The 11903-nt window shown below is 37.1% G+C and overlaps 2 protein-coding genes across 2 annotated transcripts; both read right to left on the minus strand.

Annotated features, from left to right (window-relative positions):
• Nucleotides 1-201: 201 nt before the first annotated feature.
• Nucleotides 202-1173, minus strand: LOC112082084. The gene is made up of 2 exons (XM_024149176.1): nt 689-1173; nt 202-487 (listed from the first exon to the last, which is right to left on the minus strand). The coding sequence occupies exons 1-2, from the start codon at nt 1171-1173 to the stop codon at nt 202-204; spliced, it is 771 nt and encodes a 256-aa protein (XP_024004944.1).
• A 4901-nt stretch (nt 1174-6074) lies between these two features.
• Nucleotides 6075-7617, minus strand: LOC18030380 (probable transcription factor At1g44810). The gene is given in 2 exon segments (XM_024150122.1): nt 6075-6570; nt 6573-7617. Coding segments are annotated over 2 exon segments (1284 nt in total). The 5' UTR covers nt 7570-7617; the 3' UTR covers nt 6075-6283.
• Nucleotides 7618-11903: the final 4286 nt, after the last annotated feature.

An 11903-nucleotide genomic window follows, 5' to 3' on the forward strand; every position in this document is an offset into this window, starting at 1 on the left:
TAATTGCTAGAAGAGTTTGGAGAGCTTGTTCTTGGACTCTCGGTCTGTCTTAAGCTTCTTGCGATCCACATCGGCGTGTGTGTCAGAAACATGATTCCTTAACTTGTGCTCCATCAGGAAACACATTCGCGACTCTTTCTGATTTCCCCAGATCGTCTTGATGCCTGCTGGAGTCGAGAATTTGATGCAGAGGTGACAGGCTCAAGGGATTGCTCTCATGGCATTAATCCACAAAGTTCCCATGATCACGTTGTAGATCGCTGGGTGGTCAGCAACTGAAAATTCCACGATCTTGGTGACTCCTCTTGCTACCACGGGAAGCCTGATCATGCCCATAGTCATCGTTGTTTCTCCCGAAAATCCAGTTAGAGGCTTAGGGGTAGCCGTCACCTCAGAGAGGTCAATTTCCATTCTTGTGAGTGTTTCCCTGAAGATAACATCCACCGAGCTCCTGTTGTCGATGAGTACTCTAACTACGTCATGATCTCTAATTGTCAGTTCAATCACTAACAAAACAGATCAGTCTATCCCTGTCGTTTCTTCCTCGGCAGAAGAGATCACTGTATTTGGGAGATCAGTCGGTTCGGTCCAGTTCTTCTTTGCTTTGGCTCGGCGCCGATAGGTTTTGATGGAGGACACCGTGTCTTGGTAATATTGGGATCCACCCATAATCATGTTGATCTTTTGCCTCGGCTCAGATCGTTCTTCGGGTTCGCCTCTCCTGTCGTGCTTGGTATTGTCTCCTTGTCGGGGTGGATTTGTCTCTTCCGTCGCGCTATTCGGCTCGGTCCCCTCCTTAGGTTTGGTGGGGGCGAGGTCCTTGAGGTTCACCGCGCTCTGGAGTTCTCCTGCTGCCATTTTAGCTGCGAGCTTTGCTCCCAAAGTTCGGCACTGCACTGTTGAATGCCCGTGGGTTTGGTGATATTCACAAAACTTTTTTGTCCGGATTGCTGCTTTCGTTGCTTCGTACTGTTCGTCCAGAATTGTCATCTCTTCTTTGTTTATAACGAAGTCTGATGATCGATATAAGGCATTCTCGATGGTCTGTGGCGTGTTGAGCACCATTTTCCGTTGAAATTTGGATTTGTACCATAAGGATCGCTTTAGGGCTTCAAGAGCGGCTTTGTCACTTATTCCTTCTACTTTGGACACGACTGCCTTGAATCTTGCCATGTAGCCTCAAAGCGGCTCGTTTGGTCCTTGGGTTAACGTCCATAGATCAGAGTCAGAATTTCCTCGTTTCATGAACATCGAGTACTGCTTCAAGAATAAAGCGGATAGCTGCTGAAAACTGTTGATCGAGTTGCGCTCCTGACTTGAAAACCATTCCAGTGCGACTCCCTTGAGATGTTCTACGAACAACAAACAGTAACCGGCATCTTTCTCCTGCTCGGTCAGATTGGCGGCATTCCTGGTGTGGTGAAGGCTCGTCCCATCGCTATGCGGAATGCCGTGATATGTGCCTTTGGGTCGGTCGTGCCTTTATAAAACGGGATTCTGACTTTCCCCGGTTCGGGGATCCTAGCCTCCGTGAATCTCACCGTGAACGGAGTTCTTTGAGTTTTTTTGAGCATTCGGTCAATCTCCGGCGCGACACTTATTGCGTTATGTACTTGAGACTTCATGGTGCGTATCTCTGCCACTGTCCGACTCATTGAGGCTCGCAATTCTTCCATCTCCTGGGTCTGTGCGCGGGTCATTCTCCTAGGTGGACAAGGTCACTCATGATCTTCTCTCCTTGGCTCGTCTTCGTATGCCGCCTGCTTGACCCAGTGAAGGTTCTCCTCTCCTTCAACTGGATCGTTGTCGTGAGTCGGGTCGGTGACTCCATCAGTTTGAATGCCATTAAGCGCCGAGGTGAGTTCTTCTTGACTTATTCGCCGAGCCGAGCCTTTTTGCTGCGAGTTTTTGGTACCATCGTTCTGTTGGGCGTCCACGTCGATTATGCCAGCTTCATCCTCGTCTCCGAGCCGTCTTGAGTTTTGCCGAAGTGGAGGCGCTCGGTTATGTTGACACGGGTGGCTGCTGGAGTTTGCTCATCGAGGGAGCAAAACATCGGCGGAGCCATGGGATTTCTTGCGCCACTACCGGTTGCTCCTGCAGGCGTCAAGAAGTCGAAGTGTCTCCTGCATCCATCTGTCGGATCGGAGATCCTGGCTCCCCATGTCGGATGCCGTCTTTCAGTTGTTATCGCGTCGAGCCTCTCCGTGATCGCCTCGTTCCTCTTATCCTGCTCGTCAATCTTCTTCATCAACGTGACCAGCATGTTCCGCATCTCCTCTTGGGCTTCGGTTGTTGTCATTGTCGTGCTTGGTGGTGGAGTGTCCTTCTCCGTGTTGTTGTTGTTGTTGTTCTCGTCTTCGGAAGTATTGCTCCCATGTTCTTCGGATCTTAAAGTCTTCTCGATTTTAGAGTAAGAAATTTTGATGTCGCCTCAGACGGCGCCAAATTGTGTGAGCCAAAACTCGCACAACCAAAATTTGTTAAAGGAACTCTTTAGGATCGGAAATTTCTAGGGTTTTTCTCGACAGAACTCAAGATCGAAAGAAGGTTTTTTCTGGGAAAGTGTTAAAGTCTTATTGCTCTCAAATTATGAAAAGTTACATAATGAACGTTATACATCGACTATTTATATGAATTCTACAAACCACCTAGCCGAAAATCTCGGGAAAGATTTTTGGAATATTTCCTTATCGCCTCATGCGACCGCAGCATAACGCTTCTTCACGGCTAGGTCCACTTGTTGGAATCTGCTCGTCGAAACGTCATACCGCGGCCCAATTCATCAAGATGCAGCTCGGCCCAATCTAGCTGAGGTGCGGCTCGGCCCAATCCAGCTTAGGTGCGGCTCGGCCCATCCTTTGTGGTACGGCTCGACCCATATATCCTTGTGCGCAGCTCGGCCCGATTGTTCATCTCCCGTATGCATTTGGCCCATTCGAGTGTCTTTTGCTGCAGCTCGATTTTCCTAGGTACTTAGTCATTTTCGAGATGGTTTAGATGCTTGGGATGAAACCGACTCCAACATATACTTATAATATAGCATATTAGTTTTGACCAATGAATTCTGCTAAATAGAGTATAAACTTTAATAACAATGATCATTAAAGTTTTGTATATATTATGATATACCTAATGTTATCATGAAGCGGAGTACAATTACATCAGTCAATATATTATTTGGAAATATACATTGTAATTTACCATATTTGATATTTACCATATTTGATATTTACCATATAATGATTGAATATACGCATTTATTTTAAATTTCTTAACAAGATCTTCTAAACCCTAAATTTTAGAGGCCTTGAACATTTTCAATATATATACTACCACTAACTATTTTTTAAGCTTTCACTTCAGAGCATAAAATGGATGCATTTGATTATACTGAAGACTTGAACCTCAGCTCGACTGGTCCATCCGTGTTAAATTGTTGAGAAAGTGGACTGAATATATATCACATCAAGGCATAACATCAGAATTGCTTATTGCTGATTCGAAGGTACTAATTAACATTTTTTGTTAACTATAACTAACTCAACTATTTCACTTTATTTTTAACATATATAAACTATATTCATTATTTCATTTGCAAAGGATCATACAATACGCATTCGGGTAAGAAGACAATTTCATGATTTATTCGAAACTCTACTAACCAAAGGTTCATGGTTTGAGATTGAAGATTTTGTTGTGAAGAGTTTATTCACAAATGATAGCAGAGAGTCTGAAAGTTTTTAATTCAATTCATAATATCCACATCCATAAAGAAAAATTTATTTGTTCAAGGTTAGTTATTTAATGTTATTTTATACAATTTCCAATTTACAAATAATTGACAATAAGGAATTTTATACATTTTCTTGCAGTAACAAAGACAATAATTAATGGATTACAATGCTATTTCGTCCTTTAGTTTTAAATAGAATTCATGCATACAACTTTAAGTGTGTCAAGTTTATGACTCTCTTTTCCAGATATCTTTGTAATCCTACTCTCAATTTTCAAATTTCATGGAATATTCGATTGTCCGGTTACCGATGGCTAACTAGAAATATGTCACATATTATTCTCTTTTTCTGTATTTTTAATTTTTCCTATGGTTATTGCTCACAGAATCTGTCAATTATAAAAATATTTAGAAAATAATGCAAAACATTGGTCAATTACTACATATTTTGCAGATTGCTGCGATTCTACTATTGACCATATGAGCCCATTTATATTCTTTACATTTAATACATTTAACATTGGTCCATTTCATCTTTCTTTATAAAAACGTTCATGTGCGAGTCAGTATCCTAATATATTATTACATAAAATATTGTTACGAATAATAAAGCGTAAATAAAAATAATAATAATTTTCTTTCAAAACTATTACAAAGTAGAAAAAGTCTATTTTTCATTAAATAAAATATTTGTATTTAATTTTTAATTATTAACATATTAAATATTTTAAATAATAATCGATACATAAAAAAATCTATTCAAAATTTTGCAATATTGTTTTCTATAATCTGTAATATTTTGTCTGAATATTCATAAATACAAAAGTTAGTTAAATTTATATTTATATTTCACACTATGCAAAATGGATTAAGTTAAGAACTTAGTCTGGTCTGATAATTTTATTTATAATAATTAGTTAGACATATTAAAAAAATTAGAAAAAAGTCAAAACTAATTTTAAGAAAATTACTCTGCACTATAGCACTGATTCAATCCTAGTATTTTGTAATATAAAGTTCAACTTTAAACAGCAACTTTCAAGTATGAAAGACCATTATTCATTACTTTATTGTGAAGATGACAATGAAGCATCATCCCGACGAAGAAAATTATTTTTTATATTCAAAATAAAGGAAAATGTGGAATGACAAAAATAACTAACGATAGTTTTAGAGCATCTACAATGGTTACATCTATATTTTACTATAAAAATAGAATAGAGTTCTCTAAAAACAAAGAAGGGGTTTACTGCAATGTTGCATCTATATTTGACTCTATGTATTACTATTAATTGCTTACAAGACTTTCTACTTCTAAAAAATTAAAAAAACTTCTATTGATTTTATTTTTAACAATAACTCAATATAATCATATTTTTAAAATTTTATTTGTTATAAAATATCATTACATCATATTAACTGAAAACCTAATAAATAATAAATTTTTAAGCATATTTTTCTCACAAATGATCAGTTAAGGATTTCAAAGTGAGAAATGAGATCCTTTGTCTTTTATTTGTCTATATCGACAAAAAAAATCTTGAAATTGGATACTTTTATCTGTCGCTATTTCAACTTCTGGAGGTGGAGTTTCTCTTTAAACTTATTGTATTTAATTTTAGTTTTAGTTATCTTGTTGTATTTCTCTTTATTTAATAGATTTTGTTGTTGTAATTTAAACTTTTATATGATTATATAATTAATTATTGTTGATATAGTTTAATTAAGTATAATATTATGTGGTATCTTATTATTTATTTATTGCTTATGTGTAAAATAAAAGATATAAAAGTTTAAGGATTGTTTTGTAAATAAAAAAATGTATACTCTATTTAGGATATATTTTTTATTTCTCTATTTATATAGTAAAAATAGAGTTTATAAGCAAAAATAGAAAACCATTGCACATGCTCTTAGTAATCTGGTAATCTGATAAACAAGAGTGTGTTGATGTTCCTTTTTCTCTGATAAACAAGAAAGTTGCTTTCTTCTTCAAGTAGCTCTAATATAACAAAAAAAAACATATTGTTTCTTTTTGAGATCTTTTTAAGCATATGCAAAACAGCATTGCATGGTTTAACTCCCGGAATTAGAAATGCTATCCAATTCATCATCACATGCCTTAAGGCTTAACTCACGGAATTAGAAATTTTATCCAATTCATCAGATTGGTTTAACTCACGAAATAAGAAATGTTTAGGAATCGCGTTTCCACAGCGTTTCCAAGAAATGTTTATGAAACACGTTTGTTTTGCTTTCAATTCAAAACATTATACTAAAGAAAGATGGTTTCTGCAATATTTTACTCAGTCAGCAACATTTGTTCAGAAGAAATCAATTTCAATCAACATATCTTGCTAGGATCTTGGCATAACTTACTTCCATGGAGTTGAATATTAGCAACAATCCAAAACAGAGTTCATACGATCAATAGCAAACCAGAAAGTTAGGTAGAGAGATTACGAAATTCCTAAATTTGATGACAAAGGCTTTGCCTCTCCTTCTCCATTAAAACCGATAAACCTATATATACCTAATGCCTTATTCTTAAGATGCTTCAGCAATGACAGAGCCCACCTCTCGCATAACGTCAGTCTTCTGCAACACAATTTCCATTTCTTTGGCTTGCAACTGCCTCCACTTCTCTTCCAGCCTCGTCTTAGTCTCTGCAGCCACCATGCTCCATTTCTGTTTCACAAACTGTTCATCCACGCCTAAACTCACAATAGATCGAACCAGAAATGATTCTTCAAACCAGTCATATGCTCTTGGACCAATAGACCCTGAATCTCCTCCATGAATCAACACTTCCGTATCTTCTTCTGCCTTTTTACAATTAACACATCTCTATCTTCTTCCACCCTTTCACCATTAGCTTCCAAAGAGTCCAGCTCCTTCTCACCCTTCTTCGGTGTCTCATTAGACTTAAGGACAGATCCATCAGATTCAACTTCTTCATAATGAGGTCTCAAAGAGTCTATCTTTTTCTCACTCTTCTTCACATTAGACTTAACCCCCGATTCAAGATCCATTCTAACTTCTTCAACATCTTTACAAGGTTTCAAAGACTCTATCTTCTTCTCACTCTTCTTCACATTAGATTTAACAGCAGATTTAAAAGCAATCCCATCAGAACCCCAAATACACTTGACCAATTTCAAACATTCCTAATGATGACCTTCTGATAACGATTCTAAACCATTCTTCATTTTCCCCATATACCTCTTCTTCAAAAAACTAATCTTGTCCCTGAACTGTTTTTTACTAGCCTGAAAGCTAATCGATTTCAGGGCTAGCTCATAAAACCCGTCCATATCTACGTACGGACTATAACCTTTATCAGCCTCATAATCGTTCATACCTTGTAGCAGAGAGATCTCATCTTCCTCAGTCCACAGCCTCTGAAACAACGGTTTCTTCGTAGCCTCTACAATCTGTTTCTCGGTTTCCTCTGAAACCTTCCTAGCCCGTTTCGCACTCACCTCCGTTGAGTTTTTCTCATCCGGCCGCTTCTTCCCTGATTTAATCGCCGGCGAGCCACGAACCTCTTTCTCTGTGGGTTTTGAAGGACTCGACTCCGATCCAGAAGTAATGGACAATCTTCCTGGGACAGCAATTGTAACAGCAGCGGACGGAGGTTTTGGTTTCTTCCTGGACGGAATTTTGACGGGACTCATGAGCTCGTCTTCTTCTTCAGACGAAGAATCATCGGATATCTCTTCTTCGACTTCTTCCTCCTCCTCCTCCTCCTCTCTAGACAAAGTTTCCACTTCCTCTTCGTCGCTTGAAGATGATGTAGGTGGATCTTCCAAAGGGTTGAGCTTCTTCGCCATCGTAGTTTTCTAAATTGTTCTTCTTGTGGTGAAGCAGGGATAGGGAGCCGAAATGGAACTGTAAGCTTTTTAGGGTTTGTTTTTGGGGTAAAAATACAGGAAAAATGTTTCTTTTTTCCGAAATAAAATGTGTAAGAAAATGGTGATAAATAATTGTGAAATTTGGAAATTTGGAAGAAAAAAAAGGAAAATTTGGAAATGAATCTTGAATTCTAAAGTAGGTGAAGTTTGTGAACATTTAATGTTGAAATATGATAGATTGTTGCATGATGGAGTAAATTAAGCTTGTTAAGCCGACAAGCTTTTTTACTCAGATTCAGAATAAGTTTGCTCCCGATTCCTTGATTAACGATCAATACTCCTTTTTTCATTCTTATATGTTAGTTTCTAAGCCAAGTGATTTATATTCAAGTTTATCATGAGTCTCTGAATCTAACTATTTAGCTTTTAATTTTATTTTTACTATTTTGTTTTCAATTTTAAATCAAACAATAATTTTCTTTTTAATTGAAAAACAAAGATATATGTGGTCAATTCTCTTGAAAGAGAAAAGTGAAAGGTTCAGCAAATTCAAAAAATTCAAAGCACTAGTCGAGTAAGAAACAAGAATGAGTATCAAAAACACTTCGAACAAGAGGTGGTGAGTTTGTAGGGGAAAAGGTCGATTAGTCCCTAAACACCATCATCTGGTACCAATAAATACCTAAACAATTTTAATAGGTTAATCAGTACCTGAACTTATTAAAATAAGTAAATACATACCTCAACAATATGTTTGAGGTCAATTAATACATTGACTTTCTCTATGTTAGTCAAACCTATTAATTTGCAAATAGAATCCGACTCGGATACCACGGTGGATGCTCTGTTCGAATGAAACCAATGTAACATCATTTAAGATTAAAAATCTAGAAAAAGGCAAAAACGACGTTATTTTAAATTTATTATACATTAAAAAAATAAACCATTTATATCTTCTTTCATCTTCTTCGTCACTCTTCTTCGACGACTTAAAACAGCGAAGAACATCAATAGTTAGAGTTTGAGTGGTGTTCGAAATCAAATTGGAATGACTGCATCAACCGGGACGTCTGAGTCGGATTCCGTTTGCAAATTAACAGGTTTGACTAACAGAGAGAAAGTCAATGTACTAATTGGCGACAAAAACATTGTTGATGTATGTATTTATCGATTTTAATAAGTTCAGGTACTAATTAACCTATCAAAATTGTTTGGGTATTTATTGGTACCAGATTACGGTGTTGAGGTATTAATCGGCCTTTTTCCCTGAGTTTGTCTTAAAAGTTTCATGAATTTTGCGACAACTCAGGCATAAAAAAAAACACTTGACAGCTCATTATTCCCCTCAACAGAATGGAATAGTATAAACGCTAAAAAGAACACTAGTGGAGATGATAAAGAGTATCATGAAGCATATGAATATATCATGGGAGGATTGCTGTAACGACCCTAAAAAAATTGGTAATTAGGAGAACAAGTTTACAATCTCGAAATTAGTAGAACAATCTCGCTTTTTGAAAAATCCAGATTTTACCCTTCGGATGTTTTGATGACAAAAAACGTATTTACGAAAATACCATTATTATTTAATTTTCACGCCAGCAGTCAAAATAACGCGTTAAAAAATAAGTCTATCATTGTTAATGGTAGAGATATTTTTGTTGATAGACTTACACGTGTGTAGGTAGATATATTATCCATTGATAGATTTGTGTAAATGTTGATAGATTTGTAAAAAGTTGGTAGATTTTTTGTTGGTAGACTTTTTGTTGGTAGACTTATTATTAACGTTAAGGTAGATTTGATTTTGTTGGTAGATATATTATTTTGTTGATAGATTTGTTGTTTTGTAAGGTAGATTTATTTCGATTTGGTAGATACAATGACGAAAAGTTGACTTCGGTTGACGAAATTGATAGACTTATTTACCTTTTGAAGTAGATTTGTTTTATAAAAAATAGACTTGTTTACGAAGAATATAAATCTACTACTAGAGATTTTAATTCATAACGATAAATTTAATTGTGTATTGGGTAGACTTAAAAACGCGTGGTAGATTTGTTATATCTAAGTAGATTTGTTTTCTGAGTGATAGACTTATATTTAAATTTTCTTACATGAGTTATGTTTTCTGAGTGATAGATATATTACACAATGTAATAGAGATATTTGATGGTGATAGATTTATTTGACATTTTAGGGTAATGTAGTAGATTTATTGTTCATCTTGGAGCATCGAGGTTGATAGAGTTCTGTAAAAATTGGTAGACTTTTTAAGAATTGGTAGACTTATACAAATTGATAGAGTTATTTTCCTGCATTTGAAGGTAGACTTATTTATACGAAATTACGTATTTGTCCAGCAGTTATTATCGAATTTTCTACATTCAACCACCGCATTAACTACATTTAGGGTAGCTGCCCTTAAGTGTCGTAGATTATTTTCCATTTCCATGTATCAGATGCTCTCTTGATGTTGTATTTCTTTCTTCTAACATGTTTTATTCATGCATGGTGGATTTTCGACAAATTGTTTATGAGGATTTAGGATTGGATCAGTGGCGTTATGAGATTCAATTTAGTTATATGCTTTCGAAGAGATCCAATCACTAGCTATCCAAACATATATGGTAGACATGTTTTCTTGAGAGTGATAGATTTTTTAATTTTCACGATAGACTTATGTATAGTTTTTGTATCCAGGAAAAAGTTGAAGGTGCTAAGCAACTAGCAGTGCAAGAGATTGACGACCATCTGGCACAGGTTACCGCACTACAAGAAAAACATCATTTTACAACGGCCGAAATGGTCGTTAATTCGTCGTAATAGGGCCATTACGACGGACTACCGACGATTTCGAAATCGTCGTAAAGTCATCGTCGTAATAGACAAATCGTCGTAAAATCGTCGTATAATATACGACGGTTTTGTTTCGTCGTAACGTCGAGGGAAACAAAATCGTCGTAAATGCGTCGTACAGTTTACGACAAGTTTACATCGAATTGCGTCGACTTGGTCTTCGCCTAGACCGTCGTTAAGTGGTCGTTAATGGTCGACGTAAGATCGTCGTAAAATGTACGACGCATAAATCGTCGTAAATCAATCGCAAAGTATTTCTTCATTTCGTCATAAAATCGTCGTAACTCTCGGACGTATAATCGTCGTATTTGTCGTCGTACATTGTAGTCGTAAATTCGTCGTAATATTTACGACGAATGTACGAAGGTTTGAATAAATCTATTACGATGATTATACGACGTTTAATATAATTGAAAATTAAAAAACAAATAATTCGAATTAAAATTTAAATAAAAAAAAATAATTCACAATTTAAAATTTATGAAAATTTGAAATTAAAATTAATTGTAATTTACAAAAACACCCTACAGATCTAAATCTAAATCTAAATCGATCCCGTCACCGGCCTCCTCCACATCGTCCTGGACGTGTTCCTTGCCAAGTCTTCGGTTTGATGCTTCCGCCGGCGCCTGATCTCCGGCTCTAGGAGGCTCAACCCCGAGAGATCGGAACATCTCCTCGTCCGTCTGCACCGGCGGTTGCGTCCTAGTGGATGACCCGGCGGCAGACGATCCGACAACCCCATCAGCCCGCAGCTTGTCCAACTGCGCCATGAGTACCGGGTTGTCGGCTCCCATGATCTCGAAAAGACCGTAGAGCTGGTCGATCCTCATCTCGTACCGGGTCCGCATCTGATCAATCTCCTGGCGGATAACCGGATCCGGGACCCGGACGTGACCAGTCGCCGTAGCTCTAGGGGTATCACGGATGGACCCCATCCCTAATACCCGCCCCTTTTTCTTTGGGGCAACCTACAAATATTTAAAAACATTATGGTTAGAAATATAATTTTAAACTAAAGTTACATTAAATAAAAATAGTAATTAAAATTACCTCTTTGAAGATCTGGTCCATCTCCGCCACCGTCAGCGCCGGGGTCGATTGGACCGAGCTACCTCCGGGAGACGTTTGACACGCCTGTTGAGTCAGCTGCGTCTGTCGCTCCTCGATCGCCGCACAGGTGGCGTTGTAGATCTCCTCCGCCCGAGAATCCGTGAATTCGCCGTTACGCTTTTTATGCGTCTCGGCGAAAACCTTTGTCATCGGAGGAAGTTCTCCTCCGTTATCTTCGACCTACAAAATCAAAATAAAAAAATTAATTAGTATCAAGAAATAAGAGTTAATTATTTGAAAACAAAAAAATTAATGATTTTAATTTACTTACCATCATGAGCCGTCTTCCGGCAAAAGGAATCTGGCCGGAAGTGTGCGGGACGTTCTTCCGATTTCCCGCA

Source organism: Eutrema salsugineum, unplaced genomic scaffold (genome assembly GCF_000478725.1).
Source record: "Eutrema salsugineum unplaced genomic scaffold, Eutsalg1_0 scaffold_1, whole genome shotgun sequence".
Classification (NCBI taxonomy): domain Eukaryota; kingdom Viridiplantae; phylum Streptophyta; class Magnoliopsida; order Brassicales; family Brassicaceae; genus Eutrema; species Eutrema salsugineum.